Source organism: Labeo rohita, chromosome 5 (genome assembly GCF_022985175.1).
Source record: "Labeo rohita strain BAU-BD-2019 chromosome 5, IGBB_LRoh.1.0, whole genome shotgun sequence".
NCBI lineage: Eukaryota > Metazoa > Chordata > Actinopteri > Cypriniformes > Cyprinidae > Labeo > Labeo rohita.
The window spans coordinates 26,895,151-26,920,709 of NC_066873.1; the positions used below are offsets into that span (position 1 = coordinate 26,895,151).

At 36.1% G+C, this 25,559-nt stretch overlaps 3 protein-coding genes across 6 annotated transcripts in view; 2 read left to right on the forward strand and 1 right to left on the reverse strand.

The window, feature by feature from the left end:
* Nucleotides 1–3,163: 3,163 nt before the first annotated feature.
* Nucleotides 3,164–15,894, forward strand: dab2 (DAB adaptor protein 2). Of its 4 annotated transcripts, none has more exons than XM_051109819.1 (15): nt 3,164–3,355; nt 6,948–7,204; nt 7,327–7,466; nt 7,659–7,757; nt 7,879–8,010; nt 8,192–8,275; nt 9,309–9,335; nt 9,420–9,470; nt 9,559–9,621; nt 10,205–10,822; nt 11,908–12,043; nt 13,642–14,277; nt 14,365–14,582; nt 14,717–14,807; nt 15,467–15,894. In XM_051109819.1, the coding sequence occupies exons 2-14, from the start codon at nt 7,072–7,074 to the stop codon at nt 14,789–14,791; spliced, it is 2,412 nt and encodes an 803-aa protein (XP_050965776.1). In that variant the 5' UTR covers nt 3,164–3,355; nt 6,948–7,071; the 3' UTR covers nt 14,792–14,807; nt 15,467–15,894. The 4 variants fall into 4 exon arrangements, with proteins under 4 accessions (XP_050965776.1, XP_050965778.1, XP_050965779.1 ...); XM_051109821.1 differs by having other exon boundaries at nt 14,717–14,803; XM_051109820.1 differs by lacking the exon at nt 3,164–3,355 and adding an exon at nt 5,659–5,738.
* A 405-nt stretch (nt 15,895–16,299) lies between these two features.
* Nucleotides 16,300–24,914, forward strand: hspb15 (heat shock protein, alpha-crystallin-related, b15). Its single transcript, XM_051109823.1, has 3 exons — nt 16,300–16,800; nt 16,952–17,015; nt 17,105–24,914. Exons 1-3 carry the CDS (start codon nt 16,437–16,439, stop codon nt 17,289–17,291), a joined length of 615 nt encoding a protein of 204 aa, XP_050965780.1. The 5' UTR covers nt 16,300–16,436; the 3' UTR covers nt 17,292–24,914.
* Nucleotides 24,915–25,404: 490 nt separating this feature from the next.
* LOC127165127 (myosin-2-like) overlaps nt 25,405–25,559 on the reverse strand; it is a 150,855-nt gene continuing 150,700 nt past the window's right edge. Inside the window, exon 13 of the mRNA XM_051109446.1 lies at nt 25,405–25,480. Coding sequence (XP_050965403.1) covers nt 25,405–25,480 — 76 coding nt within the window. The remainder of the gene's footprint in view (nt 25,481–25,559) is intronic.

The window sequence follows — 25,559 nt, forward strand, 5'->3', positions numbered from 1 at the left end:
GTGATGCTTTTACCATAACTGCCTAATGTTAACTGTCTGACTAATGTATTTCAAGCTGTTTTTGCCTGTTTTTATTATTTTTATACGTTGCATAATCTGTATTTTTTCATTACATTTTGCTTGTTTTAAAATGCTTTTAGCATTTTCTGAATTAAGTACAACTCATTCATATGTCTACACTACAGTAAGAGCATTTGTATAGTAGCTTCATATAGATGAGGATACATTTCTAAATAAAATACTACTAATAAAATAAAATGTCACCCAGTCTTGGGAATACATTCTATTTGTTCTGTTCAGATAGAGAATTTAAGAGGTAAATATGCTTAAATAATATATATATATATTTTAACTGAGAAGAAAAGTAAAAAGTCCTCAGGTTAGTGTAAAACTAATCCTTTTTTCTGACCATGAGATCTTTGATTTCGCAAGCATGTTGAAATCTCACACAAATAATATTGACATATCAGAAGTCCAGATTTTGTTTACTGGCTGTAGGCTTTTGAGAATGTGCCTGTTTAGTGCATGTCTGTAAATGTCAGTTTTAATGCACAATCCCATTTATGGATGTGTGTTTTGAGAAGTACAGGTGCATCTCAGTAAATTAGAATGTCGTGGAAAAGTTCATTTATTTCAGTAATTCAACTCAAATTGTGAAACTCGTATTAAATAAATTCAGTGCACACAGACTGAAGTAGTTTAAGTCTTTGGTTTTTTTAATTGTGATGATTTTGGCTCACATTTAACAAAAACCCACCAATTATCTCAACAAATTAGAATACTTAATTAGACCAATAAAAAAACATTTTTAGTGAATTGTTGGCCTTCTGGAAAGTATGTTAATTTACTGTATATGTACTCAATACTTGGTAGGGACTCCTTTTGCTTTAATTACTGCCTCAATTCGGCGTGGCATGGAGGTGATCAGTCTGTGGCACTGCTGAGGTGGTATGGAAGCCCAGGTTTCTTTGACAGTGATTTTCTGTGGGGTTCAGATCTGGTGAGTTTGCTGGCCAGTCAAGCACACCAACACCATGGTCATTTAACCAACTATTGGTGCTTTTGCCAGTGTGGGCAGGTGCCAAATCCTGCTGGAAAATGAAATCAGCATCTTTATAAAGCTGGTCAGCAGAACGAAGCATGAAGTGCTTTAAAATTTCTTGGTAAACAGGTACAGTGGTTTTCAAAAAACACAGTGGACCAACACCAGCAGATGACATTGCGCCCCAAATCATCACAGACTGTGGAAACTTAACACTGGACTTCAAGCAACTTGGGCTATGAGCTTCTCCACCCTTCCTCCAGACTCTAGGACCTTGGTTTCCAAATGAAATTCAAAACTTACTCTCATCTGAAAAGAGGACTTTCAACCACTGGGCAACAGTCCATTTCTTCTGACGCCTCTGACGTTGTCTGTGCTTCAGGAGTGGCTTAACAAGAGGAATACAACAACTGTAGTCAAATTCCTTGACACGTCTGTGTGTGGTGGCTTTTGTTGTGAACTTCACCCAAATTTTTTAATCGATTTTGCTTGACAAGCCTCTCAAGGCTGCGGTTCTCTTGGTTGGTTGTGCATCTTTTTCTTCCACACTTTTTCCTTCCACTCAACTTTCTGTTAACATGCTTGGATACAGCACTCTGTGAACAGCCAGCTTCTTTGGCAATGAACGTTTGTGGCTTACCCTCCCCATGATTGTGTAGCCTAGTGAACCAAACTGAGAGACCATTTTGAAGGCTCAGGAAACCTTTGCAGGTGTTTTGAGTTGATTAGCTGATTGGCATGTCACCATATTCTAATTTGTTGAGATAGTGAATTGGTGGGTTTTTGTTAAATGTGAGCCAAAATCATCACAATTAAATAAACCAAAGACTTAAACTACTTCAGTCTGTGTGCACTGAATTTATTTAATACACAAGTTTCATAATTTGAGTTGAATTACTGAAATAAATTAACTTTTCCACAACATTCTAATTTATTGAGATTCACCTGCATTACTTATGTTTGAATTCTTTTGAATAATTAATTTGATGGCGCACACATGTAATACACATAGACAGGTGTGTTTACTTTAGCCTAGATTCCTACTTTCAAATTGACTGCACTTCATCTGTGCCAAGTCAGCTGCCTTCTTCACTCATCAAATTCAACCATGCCACAAAACAATACAGCTCTGATGGTGTCTTTGTGCGGGGTCAAAGAGGAATGTTGGCCAGGCAAAGTGGAGGTCCTCGAACATAGATCCTGTCCTGTACATTTCAGCTATGTGCTGAGAGCACCACTTTTTAATGTTTCAGACACTTCCCCTCAGCTCACTCAGGAAGGTGGAGGGGGCATGAACTGCACTCCTCTCTTCTTTTCCTGTTTTTGGGGCACTATTGGAGACTTGTACTAATGTGGGCTATATTTGCAGCCTCAAAACTACAGTAGAAATCTAGGTTTAGAGACAGTAATACTTCATAAAATAATCTAGATCAATATGCTTTAAAAAAATCCTAGTATTATTCAATCCTGTACTTCAAGAATCTTTAAGGAAACCTGAAAAAGCGCTTTATAAATAAAATGTATTATTATTATTATTATTATTATTTAAAATGATCAGAATGACCATTTTAGATTAAGACTTTATATGATCAAAACATTACTACATTAACTTAATTTGCAAATAGCCGGGAGGAGACTATGGCCTGGTTTTTACTGGTGTGCATCTTGAGACAAACAAGTACACTTACATATTTAAAATTATATTTGTCTAGTTTTATTTCTATAATTAGTTATAGAAAACTATTCTTCAGCTGTAGTTTTCCAAGCATTTTCTTGCATTCCTTCTCTTAAATGTCAGCAATGTCAGCAGAGGAAGGGTTGTGAGGAAGGAAGGATGAACAGAGAGCTGAATTTATTTTCTGGCTTTCAGAATGTTCTAGAATTTAGTGAAAAGGAAATCTGCACGTTGCACAATTTATGTGAATGTACTCTCATTTTAACAAATCTTTCAGGAGAAATTGCCTTATTAATATAAACAGTGTGTCCATATTATATTTATGCAAGTTGAGTATTATCAAGTATTATTAAGTTGAGCTTTTTGCTCAAATAATTTGTGTTCAGTAGGCCTAGTATTCGCATAGTTGTAGGAGAGGTTATAAAGGTCGAGTAGAGGTGTGCGTTACCTATGGGAGGCGCTCGAGTCTCCAGTTTGGCGCTCAGTAGCGGGATTAGTTTGAGGAGGCTGAGGACCGCCTGTTTGGAGTAAGAGTGGTTTAGGTTTCACACACTTTAAACTGTCCACGGCGCTCATCTGCACCATTCTGAGTTCGTTATCAGTGTTTCAGGCGTGGAATTCAAGAATGCATGATTGCGGTAAGTGACGGATACCATGGCGCTGCATCCTCACGTGTTACCTGCGGCGTTTTGTTATTTGTCTTACCTGTCAGTTCGGCATGTGTTGGTTTTTGACTTGATGGCAAGTAAAAGTGATGAAGTTGTAGCAAAAGTAAAGAAACAGTGAAATGTAATTACATTTAAAAATGTACGCTTTATAGTTCCTTGTCTTATTTAGGGATTTTTATCACTTCACAGGAGTAAAATAGCCTTTAGATTTACAATTTCAAAAGGTGTTTTTTTGTTAGTTTGTTTTTTTAGTACTGAATACGCAATTGTGTGCTACCTTTTAGTGACCTACTATGTAAACTATTACATTTTTTGAAAACAAAAATAAACAGCAAAGTTACAGTGTATCATCAATTTCAGCATCAGTGTTAACAAATATATTGGCTTTGCGGAATGCTAAAACTAGTTATCTTACCATGTTCATGTGTGTCATTTTATACTGAAGTGTTCCTATTTTTCTATTCTTCTTATTTTTTTTATGTGTTAGTCAGCTATTAGTCACTAATGTATTGGACATTTTGTGCATGGCTAATGTGTAACTTGCATGCTTGTGATACTGCTGATGTGGAATTGTGTCTCTGTTTATGAACACCCTCAATTGTTGCTGAATCCTCTGTTTTAATGAAACTCAACTGTTGTGACTTTTGGGTTCATTTAAGTTATTGAATAGCCAGGACCATGAGACAATTCCTGATCTGAGTATAAACAAGCTTATGAAAGGTGTTCAGTTTCAAAATGAAGATCCAAATCTCAGACATCTGGATCTCAGAAGTGTTTTCCAAATATTCAGGAGATTCTATGGTCTTTGTTCTAATTCTAAAAATGGTTAGATTTCAGCAATGCAGTGTGCCATCATCTTCTGAGCTTGTGTGCTCCTCCATCTTGTGGATTCCTGGTTCATTTGGGTTAATGTGTAGATAGTCATAAGATTTCTTGATGTGTTTGTCTGTGAATTTTCTTAGTCATTCAGGTAATTACAGAATGTGTTGAACTCATCCTGGGCATTCAGATGCAAAAATATGTCCAAATTCTTTTTGTGACTTCAAGAGTTAAATATTAGGAAAAATCTGTTAATTGGCAGACAGTCGAAGAAAGTTCAGTTTCATATTCTTTTTTTTATATGAATTATCAATGATAAACCTTACTAATGAGTTTCTATTAAGACTCCTAAGTTTCCTTCTCTTATCTGACATGTAAGACATGTCAGATATATCAGACTGTTGGATTGATTGTTACTCATGCACTCATGTGCATTGTGATTGGTTTGAATATGTCGGTCATAACTCATGTTTAAAAGTAACTTTTATATCTGCATTTCACAGCAAAAAGATTTTATGATTGTATATGACCATTTTATTGTGTGCTTGTATGAGACAGGATGCAGATTATCTTCTTAGGTGCTTGTAAAGCAGAAAACACTCATGATTTTGTGTCATCTTGCACAAGAATCTTCATTTCACTTATCACTCTTGTTTTATGGTTGCCACATTACAGGTCATTTTAAACTGTATGACCCTCAACACTAGGCAGTAATGAGAACTGCCTTTAGCAATTCTGCCACTGTCTTCCGCACTTGATAGTCAAAACTCAGCTGAACAACGATTCATATCTCTGTCTGTCAGCTGTTGAGTGTCATAAAATGTTACTCTTCTACCAACTGAGAGTTCATAATTTTTGTCTCATTATATTACTCTTGAAATTAAATTGATTTGTCATTAAATAAATTGATTGGCCATTTTTTAAATTTTTTTTTAGATTATATAAATGTTTATTTCCTCCCTATTAAGGAATCTTGCTGTCATTTGTTTCTTTTTTTTCAAGATAAAAAGATAATGCACATGCTGCGAATGGTCATATGATTTAACAGAACTTTGAGTTAATTATAAAACTTCATCATCGACATGATGGCAAATGGCTTTCAGTTGTTTGGCTGCTATTGGAATCAACCCTGATGTATTTTCACATCTATTTTGTCATTCTCTTGTCTCTGTTTTTGACTCATGCTGCATTAGGATTATGTAAACTCGTAAGCTTAAGTATCTAAATACTTACTGGTCACGGCAAATTCATGTCAGATAAGGAATAGATAATCTGAGGAAATCTGATTTTCTCAAATTCAAACCGGGAAAAGTAATTCTGCCCCAAGACAAGCACTGAAAGGAGAACGTTTGGGTAATCTTGAGAATCATGGGATTGGAAATGTGTTTTTTTTTTTTTTTGGGCTGATGAGCTGCTGGAAAAGGATTAACAGGTTTTAATTGCTCAACCTTTGATCTGTCCACCTTTGCTCTGTTGCTCTCTCTTGCCACTTTCTGCTGAGAAATACACAGCTAAACACTATTGGCTGCTCAGGGTATGTTTTTCAGACCATTTAATTTATTTTTCATCTTTGCTGAATTGTCTTCTCTTCACTGAATAAGATGTTGTTTCAGTTTAACTGCTTGAAATACGTGCAGAAGTTTATGCATCTCTTGGAGAATCTTACATGAGTGCTGTGACTGAATTTTTGGTTGAGATAAACAGCCTGATCTCTTGATCTCTGAAGTTAGCTCACAATGACTACTGTTTCTCTTTTTCTTTTTTTCTTTTTTTTTTTTGTAAAACTTATACATTTTGTTTTTTTTTTCCGCATTAAAATGTGGAGAAATGAAATGAAAGGAGTATTTTTTTTTGCAACCTTGTGAAGATTTTTTCCCTCAATGTCATTTTTCCTATAAATCCTGTATTTTAGGAATGGAAAACTTATTTGGCAGTTTTGTTTTGTTTTGCCTACTAAGCAGGAAGTGTTTTTTCTGCTGACACTGTTTCCTCTCTTTCTTCTGCCTTTCTGTCACTAACAGAATGGGCCAAGTTAAATTAGTTTTAGATTTCTTTGTGTGTAACAAATGATTGATGTGAATTTGAACGATTGACTTCTTTGTACTGTTGTGGAGAAAAGCCTTCTCTGTCTTGCAAAATAATGCTCAGGAGGCAGAGTTCCAGAAGTCAAAATCAGAATTTATTGACTTTATTATTCATCTCAATCTTTCTTTGTCCAGACTACCATCTTTGTACAATTTCGTTATCGGTCACTGTCTAACTGAGCATTTGTGTTATTTTTCATAACACTTGCTTTCATTGTAAAAAAAAAAAATCCTAGTCTGTTTTTCAAAAAATAACTTCTCTTATCTAACACTTTCTGGAAGCCTAAAGTTGCAGAGGCATATGCATTTTAGGATTTTAATGAGCTGTCAGGATTTTAATGAGTTTAAAACACATTGTCTATTTCCGCACTCATCTCTTCCTGTGGCATCTCTTTTCTATAGTCTTAATTCATAAGCGCCATAGTCAGTTTGGCCTTGCACCTAGCTCACATATGAGGCAAACTAACTTTCACCAACATGCAAAGTAACCTCTTCAGTTATTTTCTGTGTGATAAGTAATTAATAAAAGATAAAAATAAATAAATTTTTTCATCAGTACATGTAGATAGACACATGAATGTCATGCACATACTAGTCACATTTCACCTCTCATCTATCTCATTACTTTTGTCTGTTGTATTTCTTTTTTCTCTGTCCAGGCGCAGTGCTGAGAATGTGTGTTTGCTGAATATCCTACCTGCGTGTGTCCACTAGTTTTTTTTGCTTCCTGGCTGGGGTTTGTCCCGTCTTTAGCTTTCATCCTCCTGTAACGAAGCACCCATCATGTCACAGACACCTGATGCAGAGCCCGTTACAGTGGTACCAGCAGAACCAGCAACAACTACTGAACCAGCGTCTGCCACAACACCTACCACACCCGTCACCAAAACTTCATTCTGGAGGGACAGGAAAAAAGGTACAGTCTGACCCTTTAATAGAATTTTAAATGGGGTTGGCGTTACCTACAGCAAACATGTACAAGTGTTTTATTTATTCATTTTAAATGGTAAATAATAAACTTGTTCTCTTCCTCTACAGCCCCAGAGAGGACAGATGAGTTCCTGCTGGCCAGGTTTCAGGGTGATGGAGTGAGATATAAAGCCAAGCTCATTGGTGTGGATGATGTCCCAGAAGCCAGAGGGGATAAAATGAGCCAGGATTCCATGATGAAACTCAAGGTCCAGATCCAAGATAGTTCCTCCACTTTTTTTGTGTTGTTTATTTTATTTATACATGTTTGATTTTAAAGTCCTTTAGGTCTAGCTTCCTGTTAAACTAATGAGGGTGCAAAGATATTATTATTTTATTCCGTTAATGGTACAGTCTTTATTATTATAAGAAAACTGTGCTCAGTTCATGTTTGTATATAGGGCATGGCAATAGCTGCTCGTTCTCAAGGCAAGCACAAGCAAAGGATATGGGTGAACATCTCTCTTACAGGAATCAAAATTGTCGATGAGAAAACTGGGGTGAGTAGTTGTGTGGATACTTCTGTAAGTTGATTTGTGAAATTGAGAACTGTCCGTTTGTCATAAAATTCTGTATTGACATTATAGCATGCTCTGTTTCATCTCTCTCTCTGTCTCTAAGGTGATTGAGCATGAACATGTGGTGAATAAGATCTCATTCATTGCTCGTGATGTGACTGATAACCGGGCGTTTGGATATGTTTGCGGAGCAGAGGGGCAGCACCAGTTTTTTGCTATTAAAACAGCTCAGCAGGTCAATGTTTGTTCATCAGACACAAAATACAAAATCTTATGTTAGATAATAAATCTGGGCACAGCATGATGTATGTTTGAGAAGGGTTTGTGGGTTTGGTGTGGGATTGGCTGTTTGACTGAACAAGAGAAACCTATAAGAAAGTATAAGAAGAGCATGTGTTTACTCCTCTCTTCTACAGGCTGAGCCTCTGGTCATTGATTTGAAGGATCTGTTTCAGCTGATATTCAATATGAAGAAGAAAGAGCAGGAGGCTGCGCTGAAGGTGATGTATATATTTTTATTACTTAAAGGCATAGTTCACCCAAAAATGAAAATTCTGTCATTAATTACTCTCCCGTAAGACATTCGTTCATCTTCAGAACACAAATACAAGGAGAAGTCCACTTTCAGAACAACAATTTACAAAACATGTACTCAACCCCTTATCATCCAAGATGTTCATGTCTTTTTGCCTTCAGTCTAAACGATCCCAGCCGAGGAAGAAGGGTCTTTTTTTTTGGAAAATAAAAATTTGTTTACTTTTTAAGCTCAAAAGCATGTGTAGCACAGGCTCTGGCATGCGCGTCAATGACACTACATACTATTGAATCATGTCGAAAGGTCACGCGGAACTACAGACCCAGTGTTTACAAAGCAAATGTGCAAAGACTAAGGAAGTGCAAGTAAGTCAAATGCTGTTTACAAACAAAAAGGTGCAACAATGTCAAACGATTCTGAAGTTGTAAGAGAAAAGAGTTTTTCGCCATACTCTACCTTTTTGAGTACACAGACGATAAACGTGATTCGTAGTGTCGTGGACGCGCATCTTCGAGCCTGTGTTACACAAGCTTTAAGTATTCAAATTTTTATTTTTCCAAATAAATGACAGATTGTTTCGCTAGATAAGACCCTTTCTCCTTGGCTAGGATTGTTTAGAGCCCTTTGAAGCTGCATTTAAACTACATTTTGGAAGTTCAGAATTGGGGCACCAATGAAGTCCATTATATGGCGAAAAATCCTGAAATGCTTTCCTGAAAAAACATAATTTCTTCACGACTGACAAAAAGACATGAACATCTTGGATGACAATGGGCCGAATAAATTATCGGCTTGTCTAGGTATGTTTCTGTTGGCAATCTAAGCTATTTTGAGTACTCAAGTTGTTATTTTTGCTCAAGCAGGTTCCAAATGTGAAATGCCTCTCAAATCAATTATGCAGAAAAGCATGTCATTTTCATAAACATTTTTAACCAAACAGTATTTCCTATTATGTTAGATGCATTTTATTGACTAAAACCTTTACTACTTTACTGCAGGGTGAAGGAAATGGCACTGTGATTGAGGTGGGTATAAACATTTTGGGCAATATTTCAGTCAATTACTTTGATGTAATCCTTCATTCATTTGTCTTGATGTTCTGTCGTCAGAATGGTGGTGATGCTTTACTCTCCTTGGATGGTACAGGAAAAACTGTAAAAGTAAGTGCTTGCAACTTTATACAAAATTAGATTATTGAACTCAAATCCTCAGAAAATAACCTAGAGGATGTTTGTGTGTTATCCTCAGACTGTAGAGCAGATGGACCTGTTTGGTGATATGTCTACTCCACCTGACATTCACTCTCCGACGGTAATGACCCTAAAGTATACAATTATGCAGTGGAACTGCTGTTGATGGGGTTTAAACGATTTATCAGATACTTCTTTTAAAAATATCCCCGGATTTAGAATGAGCAAAGAGTTTGCCTTGATACATGTAGCTAGATTTCCTGTTTCTTCTCTGGAGATTGTGCAGTTTTTTTTTTTGTTTTTTTTTTTTTTTCTAAACATAATAAATGCTTTGCTCATATCTTGCATTAACACTTACCAATTTACCAAAGGCATCCGTCGACCCTCATTTCTCTTTTAAGGGTCTCAAGCATTTGCATTGGCTGCTTTTCAAGATCAAAGCAAATACTCCTTCATTACTAATAATGCTTTGAGAAAGTCGCATTGGCCAGTAGATGGCACCCAAACCCAAAAAAGGGAAGAGAAGTCTTCCATTACATTCTATTGCTGCTGTTTGAGACCCTTCCTAAGGAAATTTTCAGGTTATTTATGCTATATGATGGTAAAATCACAGAGATGATTTTCTAACAGTCCTACTATTTTCTTTTAGTATTTTCACAGAATCTACTTCTCATCTCTTCTTTTTTTTTTCTTTCTAAAACCAGCCTGACAGTGTTCTGCTCCTTGACTTTGCTCTTGTGATTGGCAATCAAGGAAATCCTTTCATCTCATTCCCATCCCCTCTCTCAAACACACGAGATGACAAACCTCTTTTATCCATATCAGATATTTTTCCAACTTATAGTTCTGATCCCTTTAGTGATGATCCCTTTTCTCCCTTCACTGGTCAATCAGATTTCATGTTTTCTTCCAATAAAGAGTCGGATCTTTCTAGTTTTCTTTTGAATGGGCCAGTTTTGCAGCAAAGCCTGAGAGAAGACTCCTCTTCAAGCAGTCAGCAGTTTAATGGACTGTCCAATGCCCAGTTGTCACATGAAAGCAAAGTAAACCAGCTTCCTTTAAGTGATCTGCATAATGGCAGCAATTCCCACTTTAGCCAGAATCCTTTTTTGAGAACCTCAAAGACCAACCCACCAATCTTAAATGGGTTATACAAATCGGGTCCTCCTGTCTTCCAAACTCCTCTCTTATGTAATGGATCGAGTAAATCAGTGGAGTTGTTTAAAACTATCCCGCCAGCTTCTGTTCAAAATGGAGGCTTGATGGTCCTTTGCCCCCCACCTCAAAGCTCAAAGTCTGGATGCATGCGGAGGAGAGAGAAGGTGAACATTTGACAAGAGAATTTCTGAGTTCTCAGTCTGTATTACTGCACATCCAAATGCTGAGAGACTATAAGGACTGTGCTGTTTGTCATAAAAAATTATTTAAAATACAGAATACACACTCTCTCAAATTCACACTCTCTTATATGCAGTGAGGCATGAGAAAGCATGCATGGATGGTTTAAGTATTATTATTATTATTATTAGAAACAGTCCGTGTAGTTTGTCTTATAGAACACTGATAGTTGGATTTATGGGTCATGGGGGGTGTTTGGTGTTTAAAAAAGGTATTTTTTGTCACACTGGAAAAAATGGATGGATGCTGCCACAATGTTATCTTGGGTTGAGAGACATGACATTGTTGTCATTTTACTATCAGTGTCTTCAATAAAATTGATAATATACTTTTTGATCATTAAGAAAGCTACCAATTTGTATGACTGTGGTCCTTATTCACTATTTAACAGCAATAGCTTTATGCATCCATACTAGGTGTAATACTATAATGTGTATATGTGAATATATATATATATATATATATATATATATATATATATATATATATATATATATATATATATATATATGAAGAGTTCAGATGCAAAACCATCTTAAAGCCATCTTGGTCAAAAATGAGATAATGATACTGAGTGAATGCTCCTGACACATAGTAAACGTCCATCAAATATTTTTACTTCAAACTCCAACTCGTTAAATTCCAGCTTCAGCCCAATCAGAAGTACCGGTACTTACATAGAAACCTATACAAAGTAGCCAGAAAGAAATGCTCATTTTAACGAAATACATTGGATGGATTTAGAGGCTTTAGCATCTGAACTCTCTCTCTCTCTCTCTCTCTCTCTCTCTCTCTCTCTCTCTCTCTCTCTCTCTCTCTATATATATATATATATATAAACGTAACGTACATTCACTTGGGTGCTTTTTCTCAATGGTGGCATTGTTACATTGTTTATACTCCATAAATCTTTCTTTTTGAAATGTATGCTGTGTTTCATTTGTCACTGTAATTTTGCTGAATAGCAGAGTACTAAAGTGATTTTTTTTAAAAAAATGTGCCCTCACAGTCACCTGGAAATGACCTGTTTGGAGCTGAACTTTTTGCTCCACCAGCCCAGAACGAGTCTCAGCCCTCAAATCAGAGCTCATCTATTCCAGCAGATCTATTCAACACCACACCATCCTCCACTGTCAATGCTCTCGGTATTATGCATTCTTTTAATACACTTACGAAATTGAATCTATCTATCTATCTATCTATCTATCTATCTATCTATCTATATAGTTGAAGTTTGAAGTCAAAAGTTTACAGACACCTTGCAGAATCTGCAAAATGTTAATTATTTTACCAAAATAAGAGGATCATACAAAATGCATGTTATTTTTCATTTCTTACTGACCTGAATAAGATATTTCACATAAAAGATGTTTACATATAGTCCAAAAGAGAGAATAATAGTTGAATTTATAAAAAATGACCCAAAAGTTTACATACACTTGATTCTTAATACTGTGTTGTGTGTGTTTTTTTTTTTTTTTTTAAATGGGTGTCCCTTGAGTCACTTGTTTGTCCCGAACAGTTAAACTGCCCACTGTTCTTTAGAAAACTCCTTCAGGTCCCACAGATTCTTTTGTTTTTCAGCATTTTTGTGTATTCGAACCATTTCCAACAATGACTGTATGATTTTGAGATCCTGAGGACAACTGAGGGACTCATATGCAGCTATTAAAGAAGGTACAAATGCTCACTGATGCTCCAGAAGGAAACATGATGCATTGATGCAGAGCCAGGGGTGTAAACTTTGGAACAGGATGAAGGTGTGTACATTTAGTATTTTGCCTAAATATTTTTTTTTTTCTTTTGATTTAGTACTGCCCTTCAGAGGCTACAGAAAATACATACGTTGTCCAGAAGACAAAATAGTTTAAATTTACCCTGATATTCAAATTAAAGTTTTCATCCCCCGGCTTTTACTGCATTGTATTTCCTTTTGGAGCATTGACGCATTCAGTGTTTGAACCTTCTGTCGTTGCATATGAGTCCCTCAGTTGTCCTCAGTGTCAAAAGTTGGATCTCAAAATCATACAGCATTGTTGGAAAGGGTTCAAATACACAAAAATGCTGACAAAACCAAAGAATTTGTGGGACCTGAAGGATTTTTCTGAAAAACAACAGGTAGTTTAACTTTTCAGGACAAACAATGGACTCGTAAACAGCTATCACTTTAAAAAAAAAAAAAAACAGCTATGGATCATTCAGGTAACAACAGTAAAAGTATTAATAATCAAGTGTATGTGAACTTTTGAACTGGGTCATTTTTATAAATTCAACTATTATTTTCTCTTGTTGACTATAAGTGACTATAAGTGTATTATAAAGTACTAAAAAAAAATAACATGCATTTTGTATGATCCCTCTTATTTTGGTAAAATAATGAACATTTTGTAGATTCTGCAAGGTGTATGTAAACTTTTGACTTCAACTGTATCTATCTATCTAAAACATTTAACCAAGTGTACTTTTTTCCTGTATAAAGACCCATTTCTACTGTCTAAGAATGAAAATTATGTTTTTAAAACCTAAATCTGCTTTTATATTGTAAGTAAATTTCAACAATTAATTTAAATAAAACAATGCACATGTAAAATTGTAAGATCACTTTTTTTCTGAATTTCCTCTCCTAGCGCCTCCTGGGTTGTTTGACAACCCAGTTTCAATGGAATATTTTTCCATGAAAATGGTGAAGATGACTTTATTTTTTGATGTTGTGTGTAATTAATGTCATTATTGTGTCCTGTAGGGTCATTGTCTCTAGGCCCAACTTCTGTCACTCAGACTCCTGGAACAGCTCCATGGAGTCAACCTCCCACAATGTTTCCTCCTCAGGGTGGTGTTCCTCAAGTACCAGTTCCAGGACAACCAAACCCTTTTCCTCAACCATCTGCCTTTGGAGGCCTGCCTGCACCTCCATGGGGCCAGCAAGGAGTTTCCCGTTTTGGTCCACCAGCTGTCACTCAAGCCTGGGGTCAACCAGGAATGCCAGCACCTGTTGGAGCCTGGCCTACCTCTGGTCCTGTGGCCAGCCCTTTCCAACCAAACCAATTTGCTCCCATGATGCCTCCTAATGCAACAATGGGTATGCAGCAGAGTGCAGTGGTTCCTCCTCGACCTCCACCACGTCCTCCAGTGAAAGAAGATCCCCCAGTGGTCAAAAGCGCTTTTACATCTTTGGACCCCCTTGGGGAGAAGGAGAAGAAGACTGGAAAAGATATGTTCAAAAATTTCCAGATGGTTAAGCCCCAGAAAGCAGAACAAGGAACTGGCTCGAGTACCAATGGCTCATTTGACCAGTACTTTTCTAGCAAGGTTGGCTTGGCTCAGGAGGTGGCAGATTACGATGACTTTGACATAAACCAAATCTCAGTTAACTCAAATGGTATACATTTCATTAACAGCTGTAACTTATCATTTAAGACATTGTAATTTTTATTGTTCGATAATTACAGTTCCTCATCTTGTCCAGGGACCTCCAAACTTGCTCCTCAGCAGTCCCCTCCTACTGCTGCAGTACCCCAGGGAGCAGGTCTGAACCCGGCCATGGACCCAGCCGCAGGGCTTTTGGATGCTGCCTTTACTCCTAATCCAGTCCCTGCACCCTCAAACCCAACTCCCACAGCAGGCTCAAACCTTTTTGATGACACTTTTGGAACGAACCCTTTTGGAGCACCACCCATGAATACAGTATGTGCATTGACAAAGTTTTGAATTCTAAAAGCTTATAGTGTTAAAAGGATTGTGTTTATAATGTGTTTTGGGATTGCAAGTTTGTTTTTGAATTTTTCTGAATGAATTTTGTTGCCTGTTTTTTATCACAGAGCACTCCAGCCACTCAGACTGCTGCTTTTGCAGATCCTTTTGGAGACCCGTTTGGGGGAAATCCTTTTGCCTGAGAAACTTGCACTGTTGGTAACTATATAAAGAACACTCACTTAAAAGCATAGGTTACCCAAAAATGAAATTCTGTCATTAATTATTCCCCCTAATGTTGATCGGAACACACATCAAGATATTTTGAATCGGATGAATGAAATCCGAGAGCTTTCTGACCCTGCATAGACCGCAACAGTACTACCAAGTTCAAGGCCCAGAAAGGTAGTAAGGATGTTGTTAAAATAGTCCATGTAAGTTCACACACATCAACTGACATAGAAGAGCGAAATTGTTGAATAAAGTCACTATTTTTGTTTTCTTTGCACACAAAGTATTGTCGTAGCTTTATAAAATTACGATTGAACCACTGATGACACATGGACTGTTTTATCGATGTCCTTACTACCTTTCTGGGCCTTAAACGTGTCAGTTGCTTTGCTGTATATGCAGGGTCAAAAAGCTCTCAGATTTCATAAAAAATATCTTAATTTGTGTTCTGAAAATGAATGAATGTCTTATGGGTTTGGAGCGACAAGGGTGAGTAATTAATGACAGAATTTGCATTATTGGGTAGACTATCCCTTTAAATATTTCTTGCAAATTTAGGTTATTTATATATTGTATACATTTTTAAGAAATGCGATTTGCAATATGTGCTAAAATAAATGCATTACCTGTTCAAATACTTATTTCAGTACACTCCCACTGATCCAGTGCAACTGAGCCAGAGGACCACACAAGCACTGTAGAATTGAGACCAGCATTCTACTACATGGAAAAGAAATGTGCTCATGAAACCCCTTTTCTTGTATTCTGTGCTTTATTGTTCTCATTCCCACTATATATCTGCTGTAGCCTCTCTGTGCCTTTCTAACTGATCACAGATCAGCCCCTTCTTCTCCAGCCCATGCAAATGAACCCATTTCAATCCCAAGTCACTCATGAAATAAGATGCACAGTTGAAGTAGGGATCTTCTAGAGAGTGTAATGGAGAAGGAGAGGGAATAAAAGATAATGATCATGTTTGTGTACAAGATTTTTCTGTATGCAAGTATCCTGAGCATTGATGATGAAGTAAAAATGCTTAATCCAATGATTTGTCATTAAAGAAAGTGAATAAATAGCTGGCTTTGTGGTCTTTTTGTCACTTGCTCTCACTTTAACAATTATTAGTTTTATGCAGTGCGTCTTAGTGTGTCTGGCTCTAAATGTTGTTTACAAGACTGAGGAGGTCTCCAGAGCGGAGATGAAGGCTGAAAGTACATACTGTTGTACAACAAAGTTGGTAACTATGGTGAAAGAAAGAGCATCAAGATGTGACCAGACTACAGAGGCCATTAATGCACTGACACTATTGCCAGTGTGCCCATTGTCATGCGCCAAGAATTTGCCATTACCCCTCCAGCTCTATTAATACAGACAGGATGGCATCATTCTGTGTACGTCAGATTGTAACACAGAGGTGAAAGATTTGCCAAGCCTCTTTGTTGACGTTTGGGACTGGATAACTTGATAATTTGGGATAAAGGTTTAATAGACAAGAACAGTATAAAAGAACTGAGTGGCAACTTTCTGTAGCATTTTGCAGATTTACTTTTGCTGCATCAGCATCAGGTACTGAAAGCTCCAAAACAAAGTGTTTTTCCATTTTGAAATTGTCTCGGAATGCCTCGTCCTTTGTTTCAAAGAAATGGTTGCTGGGACCCTCTTCAGGAGAAGACACAAAACCTTTTCAACCAAAACACCGACCTCCCCTGTTTTCTCGAACCAGATGAGGTGAGCTGGATAGAATCAGCAAGGAAAAGATTAGGGACGTCAACCTGGCCAGGATCTATGCGTTTACCTCTCTTCAGCTCTTTGTGCATGGAGATTCCACCTAAATCATGTACTGGATCAGAAGGACGCGTTTCTGAATCTGTGTCTGAACAAACGAAAGGACAGCAAAACTGGAAAGTCTGTTTAGACGTCAGTCCGTTTTCTCCAGAGGAGATAAACATCAAAACCAAGGATGGATATTTGGAGATAACAGGTATGATGGCCTTCATATGTCTGGCTTTTTTCTGCCTGGAAAATTTATAATTTAAATTTAAATAAATTTATAAAATATCACCAGCCTATGCAATGACAACATAATGCAGATCACATTTCCTTGAGAATTCAATATCTGCTTTCTTTTACAGGTAATCATGAGGAAAGGCAGAAAAATCACAGGTTGATTTCAAGAAGCTTTACAAGAAAATACAAGTAAGGGATCTTTAGTTCATTTTTAATGTGTTCTCTTACTAACTTCTCATGTTTTTACTCATGGCTGGTTTTCTTGTGTAATTCATTAGGCTTCCCGCTGACTTTGACCTAAAACAGATCAGCTCCATGCTGTCTCCAGATGGTATACTCTCAGTTGAGGCCCCATTACCTGGCTCTAATATCAGTCTCCCTGGAGAGATTGCCATCCCTATTCACATGATGGACGAACAGTTACCTGCAAAATCAGATGAGCTGTGCCTAAACGGTAACAAGTAACATAGTTCTGGTTATGGGTTAGGCATAGCCCATTTGATTTAATGTGTATGTGTAAATATTTGTGTGTTGAAAGTAATGAATGTGTTAACCTTTTGTTTTTAATAGCTAACATTAGAAGCATTTGTAAATACTGGCTTTGCATGAGAATTTGTCTTATTATGAACTATTACCAAATATTACTATACAGTAATATGCTAAATAAATGAGTTCTGCTGCTACTTTGGTTTAAAGTCTGTGTAAAGCAGTATTAAATATTTAATTTAAAAAGTTTGTGTGTGTCACACCACAGAAAAATGTATTATTAACGCCCCAGCCAAATTTGAATGATAAAAAACACAAAGTAAATAAAATAAAGTATCAAAATATTAAAAAAAATTAAGCAGTATTCTTTGCTCTCAAACGCTAGGGGCGTGTCCACGCCCACTAGCGGGAAGGTTGCAGTTATTAAGTTGGCTTGAGAAAGCCAACTTACTGATCTACTGTTTAAGATTATTATTATTATTCTTTTTCTTCTTCTGAGCCAAGTTTCGGTTTCTACCTCCTCCTAGAGCTTTCAAGCTAGAACCACCAAACTCGGCCCAGATCTTCAGACTGGTCTGATTCGGTGTGCTGTATCTTTTCTAACTGATCCGGCTTACGGTTTTCATAAACCAGACTATCAAAACCACCAAAAATCCCATAGACTTACATTGACGGAATGTTCAAACGAGCAACACTCTTCAAACTCCAACTGACAAAATTCAAATGTAAACTCCCAGAATCCCTTGAGGCTCAATCAAGCTTCCCTTCTATGTACTGTTTCTAATCCATTTACACTCATTTAAGCTTTCACTCTAATATTTCTAATATTTCTAATCTATCTAGCGAAATCATGCTAGTAATATGTTAATCATGCTAATCATGCTAGAAACATCCTAGCGACATGCTAATCATGCTAGAAACATGCCAACGACATGCTAATCATGTTAGAAACATCCTAGCGACATGCTAATCATGCTAGAAACATGCTAGCAACTTGTTAATCATGCTAGGAACATGCTAGCAACTTGCTAATCATGCTAGAAACATACTAGCGACATGCTAATCATGATAGAAACATGCCAACGACATGCTAATCATGCCAGAAACATGCTAGCGACATGCTAATCATGCTAGCAACTTGTTAATCATGCTAGAAACATGCTAGCAACTTTGCTAATCATGCTAGAAACATGCTAGCAACTTTTCTAATCATGCTAGAAACATGCTAGCAACTTGCTAATCATGCTAGAAACATGCTAACGACATGCTAATCATGCTAGAAACATGCTAGCAACTTGCTAATCGTGTTAGAAACATGCTAGCAACTTTGCTAATCATGCCAGAAACATGTTAACGACATGCTAATCATGCTAGAAACATGCTAGCAACTTGCTAATCGTGTTAGAAACATGCTAGCAACTTTGCTAATCATGCCAGAAACATGTTAACGACATGCTAATCATGCTAGAAACATGCTAGCAATTTGCTAATCATGCTAGAAACATGCTAGCAACTTTGCTAATCATGATAGAAACGTGCTAGCAACTTGTTAATCATGCCAGAAACATGCTAGCGACATGCTAATCATGCTAGAAACATGCTAGCGACATGCTAATCATGCTAGAAACATGTTAGCAACTTGCTAATCATGCTAGAAACGTGCTAGCAACTTTGCTAATCATGCCAGAAACATGCTAGTGAAATGCTAATCATGCTAGAAACATGCTGACGACATGCTAATCATGGCAGAAACGTGCTAGCAGGTTTGCTAATCATGCTAGAAACATGCTAGCAACTTGCTAATCATGCCCGAAAAATGTTAACGACATGCTAAACATGTTAGAAACATGCTAGCAACTTGCTAATCGTGTTAGGAACATGATAGCAACTTTGTTAATCATGCTAGAAACATGTTAGTGACATGCTAATCATGTTAGAAACATGCTAGCAACTTTGCTAATCATGATAGAAACATGTTAGCAACTTGCTAATCATGCTAGAAACGTGCTAGCAACTTTGCTAATCATGCCAGAAACATGCTAGTGAAATGCTAATCATGCTAGAAACATGCTGACGACATGCTAATCATGGCAGAAACATGCTAGCAGGTTTGCTAATCATGCTAGAAACATGCTAGCAACTTGCTAATCATGCCCGAAAAAAATGCTAACGACATGCTAAACATGTTAGAAACATGCTAGCAACTTGCTAATCGTGTTAGGAACATGATAGCAACTTTGTTAATCATGCTAGAAACATGCTAGTGACATGCTAATCATGTTAGAAACATGTTAGCAACTTTGCTAATCATGATAGAAACATGCTAGCAACATGCTAGTAACTTGCTAACCATTTTAGCAACATGCTAGTAACATGCTAATCATGTTAGCAACATGCTAATCATGCTAGTAACTTGCTAATCATAATAGAAACGATGTTACCAATGTGCTAGTAACATGCTAATCATGCTAACAACATGCTATTACCTTGGCAATCATTCTAACTATATGCTAGTAACTTACTAATCATGGTAACAGCATCCTAATCATGTTAGTAACATGCTAATCATGTTAGAAACATACTAACAACATGCTAATTGTGCTAACAACATGCTAGTAACATGCTAATCACGCTAGCAACATGTTAACAACAACCTAGTAACATGTTAGCCATGTTAAAAACATGTTAATCAGGCTAGAAACATGCTAATAACTTGCTAATCATGCTAACAACATTCTAGTAATTTGCAAATTATGATAACAACAGGCCAGTCATGCTAACAACATTGTAATCAGCCTATAAAACTACAAGCAATAAGCTAATTATGGTAAAACATGTTAACAACATGTTAAATCATGTAAGCAATGTGTTAAATCATGCTAGCTGCTTCCATACTTTTACAACTGCTTCAAACTTTCAGGCTAGGCTTTCTCAAGCCAACTTAAAGTTTGTTCTCAAACTTTACTCATCTAGTATAATTTGTTCTGTGTAAGAATTCTTCTAAGATGATCACTCATATATTACCAGTAAGTGTTGACTGACTAAAAAGAGATTTCATTTTCCAATTCACTCTTTCTCAGGCTAGAATTAAAAAAGAAAGAAAGAAGACTAATGGAAAGGGCTTCATATAAGGGCTTTTGTCATATGATGCCAGGACAAACCTTTTGATGTTGAGTTATTTTAATATATCTGTTTTTTCAAAAAGTGTTTTTTCAGACCAGTGAAAAGAAAACATCCAAAAGACACTGTTAAGTGTTTCTTTTATAGCACTTTATCTATTAGTGTCAATAGATTTTAATTACAATACAATTTTAAAGGCCGTTTTCTCAAAATGCGTTTTTTTTTCCTACAGAGCCATAAATCTCCACTTCAGTAGCACTTACACACACCACACTTTACATTTTTATTCCTGTCTATATCCTGAAGGTTTTTACAGGTGTTTCATATATAATTTCCTTGAATTTATACATTTTATTCCCCCCAAAATTATCAAAAATATATTTTCTGTCTGTTTAAAGTTTTTTCTGAATTATGGAGTGACAAAATGAGATGCCCAAAATTCCCTATGTAAAAACATTTGACCCTAATATGTCAAATTTTGAAACTGACTTAATCCAGTGTTTAGATGTTTGTACTAGACATGTATGCAAACCACATATTTCATTAAATAATGCCTCATTTGCATATTTAAACCTAATATTCTAGAAAACTTGTGATACAAAAAATGTTTGCAATTATCAATGTAATCAATCAACTAAGTAAGGTGATAACTGTTAGTTAATTTCTTTTTTTTACCCTGTTCACCTGCAGTGTCTCGCCTTAAACCAAATTAATAGCAATACAGTAATGTAAATATGTTTAACAAGAGGCTACTGAAATTGCCTGGTAAAATCAATTAATAGGTAAGAAAATAACTAAATCTAAAAATAACATGCAGCCGAGTAGAACTTCAGGTCACATCCTCTAGGTGGTGCTGCTATTTAAAACTGTCGAGCTGACACCAGATTCTCTGTGCTTTTAACTTCACACTACCACACTGCTTACGTGGCAGGTCATGACACAGTCAGTTATGAAACCTAAAGCCTTCCTCCTTTAGTTTCCTTCTTGGGATGATCAGAAGTAGACCTATGGAGGCAGGATTCTCCTTACCTCCACAGTTTTACCTTGACTATTTTTGTATGTGTTCCACAGCTTTCATCACATTACTCAGGAGCAGTCATCAAATTACACTTCTCATTTACACTGTGCACGGTAAAAAAAAAAAAAAAAAAAAAGCAATATGTTGACAAACGCTCAATATTTTTTACCTTTGTATGAATTAGTTTGATCTGCAGTACAAGTTGGCCAAAGGACGTATCCTTTTTACTCAAAGACTGAAGGACTGCCTTTTTTAGCACCCATAAAATGCTAAAATGCTTCAGAAACTTGCCAAGATGTGTGTTGGTGACTGATAATCCATCAATTGAGTTATAAGTGGCCATCTAACTTTTAGCACATCATGTTTTGTTGGGCTGCCTGATATCTGAATTTTTAATTTTAGTTTAATATGCTCATATCTAGGTGGTTTGAATTTGTTGTTCAGAGTACAAAACGGCTTCATCTCTGTCATTCCTACAAGTTGTCAAGGGATCAGTATGTGCTCGTAATGATTTTACACAATCAAATGACAGTATGTTACAGTCAAGTAGTGTAAGCAGCTATAAAAACCTGACAGTAAGGATTTCTTTATTTGTTGGCTCAGTTACTTATGACTTAATGCATCATCAGTTGTATTTTACAGAGCCTGAGCCTATTAAAATTCTTCTGAGGATTGCTGTTAGTACATGCCAGATTAAATTAAGTGCTAGAACTGAGCGTGTAAATATACACTATATAATACCGGGGCGTATAGAATCACCACTTGGCACTATCATTTAACTTACTGAGTGCACACATGGTGCACATGCCAAAAATACGGCCCAAAGAGTCTCCAATTACATGACAAGTCTTAAACTATTCAGGAGGAAGGAGGGTGTTGAAATAGTGAGAATGCCAGGGAGCTCAGCAGGGGCCACTCTCCACTGTCTGTGGTATGAGCAAGTGTAATGAGTGAACTAAGATTTATGGCACAATAAAAGTTTAGTTTGTCAACATGTTCACAATTCAGTGTTACATTCACAACATAAATATGTGAACATAGCGGTTATTTACATATAGGGTTTTCTAGTCTGTGTGTTTTTGTGAAGTCTCACTTAGTATACATCTCACATATGTGCAGAAGATTAAAAAAAATATGAAAGCAATCATGCTTATCAATGGCAATGACTGTAGGATATTATTCCCTGAGCTATAAATGATTTTGAATAAATGCTGTTCTTGCCAAAGATTGTTTTTGCCAGTTTTAATACTGTTATACAACATGTGGGGATTTTCCATGATCATCTCCACTGGAAGTAAATAATACAGTTTTTTTTTTTCTTTCTTTAAAGCATGTGCAAAGTAAAGTTTCATTTTGGTTGCCTTTTAATTTGGTCGCCTAACTTAGCTTGTGTCTCTTTTACTCACTTCCTACAGCCGTAAACTACTAAAAGCTATGCATGCTGAGAATGTGCAGGGCTCAGTGCTAAACTCATTTGCCCTGCTATAAAAAATCAGGCAAATGTTATGGTAGTGTTCATGTCATGTCAGTTTCTGATTGAATTAGGGCCATAAAAAAGTCACACATATGTTTCAGGGGGATGTGTGATGTTTATCTAATATCTAATATATCACATGAGAAAGCATGATCCTCAACACTTAAGCCAAACTTGATGTTTTTTCCCATTATATAATAAAACAAAATAAGTGGAATTAAAAAAAAAAAAAAAACATATTGCACACACTTTTTTTTAAGCAAATCTTTCCACAAAATAGTTGTGGAAATGGCTTAAAATCATTAAACGGTAGATACGCTGTTAAAAAAAATAAGGCACTTGTACATTATGGTTCTGAAATGAACTACACCTGTGGTAACCTTGAGATTACTTGATTACAAATCATTGTAAACAATGGTCAGAAAAGTGAAGTTGTTTCTGAGAAATGGTCTAGCTAGCATCATTTTTATACAGATCCCACTTGATTTGATATTATTTCTAATGTAATGAAATTTATACACAAAATGACTTGCATGTCCCTTAATTCAGAATGCTTTTTTGTGGCCACTATATATGCTCAATTTTGACCCTGGACCACAAAACCAGTCATAAGGGTCCGTTTTTATGAGATTAGATTTTAATCTCATAAATTATAATCTCATAGATTATTAGATTTATACATCATCTGAAAGATGAATAAATAATAAGGACAATATTTGGCTGAGATGCAACTATTTGAATGTCTGAAATCTGAGGGTGCAAAAAAAAAAAAAAAAATATTGAGAAAATCGCTATTAAATTTGTTCAAACTAAGTTCTTAGCAATGCATATTACTAATCAGAAATTAAGTTTTGATATTTAGGGTAGGCAATTTACAAAATATCTTCATGGAACATGATCTTTACTTAATATTTGCGTAATAATTGTTGGCATAAAAAAAATCGATAATTTTGACCCATACAATGTATTGTTGGCTATTGGTGCAAATATACCCCTGCTACTTATGGTTTTGTGGTCCAGGGTCGCAATTGTGCAGTTTGAAAAATGATATTTCTGTCATTTAAACACACAGATCCACACACAAATTTACAAATCACCATCAACACCTCCAGGTCTGTTTCTCGTTAAATAAAGTATATTTAAAAATATCGCAAAATAATTAATATTAGGACAATATATTTCCACACCCATTTGTATAACAACAAATTAACTTTTACTTAAGAGCTTTTCTTATTACAAATACTTACCTTAAAATCAGAAATAAGAAAAACATTATCCAGTAGTGATGTTGCCGCATAGTGATGACAAAGCCAAGCAGTTCTACATATGTCTCCTTGACATTTAACGGTTACATTAAACAACTAATCCATGTGTGACTAAGCCACAGAGTCTTGGTTTCAGAGTCTCTGGTGTATCATAATACATCTGTTGACATTCCATGCATCTTTTGAAGTAGTGTTGAATGTGATCAAAACTATGTATGTTTATATAAATAAACTTTACTTTTTTCATATGCATCTAAACCTCACAGACAAAACAAGGAACCACAAGTACAGTATGTTCTGAAAAAAAAAATGCAGTACAGTTAGTCATTTCCATCTTCAGAATGATTGTCAGTGCCAAGTGTTTCACCTGATCAATTCCTTTGACCCCCATTTGTTCCATATAAGACATTAGTTAGCCATATTTAACTTCTGCTTGGCTGGCAGAACAAATCCAATATAAGGCAGTATGCACAAGCCCTGAAGACTGTTCAGAGGCAGCTGTGTTCGTGATTGTGGTGAGAACTCTCATTTCTTCAAGCATTATTGTTTGTCATTATAACATATACACTTACAATAGATGATGATTAGATGAAAATGGAAAAACTGGTGACTATCAAATATTCAGGATTTTTGGAAATTTGAAGTTTTTTCATATTGCTTAATGTGAGATATAAAAAAAAGATATCACAAATAGGTGTTAAGATTATTTTGCTAATAAAGAAAACGGAGAACAGAAAGTTCACATAAATTTTAAATCTATTACAGGGCTGCTGGAAAAACCTCACTAGTGGGAAGGAAAAAAGGTAAACAATATTTGTGTTGATAATAACTGAACAGCCAAAAAAAGTGTAGAGTAATGAGATTTTCGGTAAAAATTTACAGTAAGTTAGTACATTAGTTAACATTAGTAAACTATATTAGTTAACATGAACTAAGGATGAACAGTACTTCTACAGCATTTACTAATGCATTATGAAAATCGCAAGTCTTTGTTAACATTAGCGCACTGTGAACTACAATGAACAAAAAATGAACGACTGTATTTTTAACTAACCTTAACAAAGGTTAATAAACAGTGTAATGTATTATTAATTGTTTGTTCATGTTAGTTAATACATTGGCTAATGTTAACAAATGACATCTTATTGTAAAGTGTTACCAAATTTTCTTGTAAATGTAAATGTAAATACATGTAAAAAAAAAAAAAAAACTTTACTACAGTAAGCTGCCACCATGAGTACGGACGCGGAGATGGCCGTTTATGGCAAGGCTGCCATTTACCTCCGAAAGCCTGAGAAGGAGAGAATCGAGGCTCAGAATAAACCCTTCGATGCCAAGTCTGCCTGCTACGTGGTTGATGATAAAGAGCT

Bases quoted from the DNA above. Each gene is read 5' to 3' on its own strand.
- dab2 (XM_051109819.1), top strand. From the start codon at position 7,072: ATGTCACAGACACCTGATGCAGAGCCCGTTACAGTGGTACCAGCAGAA. The intron at 8,276-9,308 runs GTGATGTATATA...ACTTTACTGCAG, and splicing joins AGCAGGAGGCTGCGCTGAAG to GGTGAAGGAAATGGCACTGT. The intron at 14,278-14,364 runs GTATACATTTCA...CATCTTGTCCAG, and splicing joins AATCTCAGTTAACTCAAATG to GGACCTCCAAACTTGCTCCT.
- hspb15 (XM_051109823.1), top strand. From the start codon at position 16,437: ATGCCTCGTCCTTTGTTTCAAAGAAATGGTTGCTGGGACCCTCTTCAG. The intron at 16,801-16,951 runs GTATGATGGCCT...TTTCTTTTACAG, and splicing joins TGGATATTTGGAGATAACAG to GTAATCATGAGGAAAGGCAG. The intron at 17,016-17,104 runs GTAAGGGATCTT...GTAATTCATTAG, and splicing joins AGCTTTACAAGAAAATACAA to GCTTCCCGCTGACTTTGACC.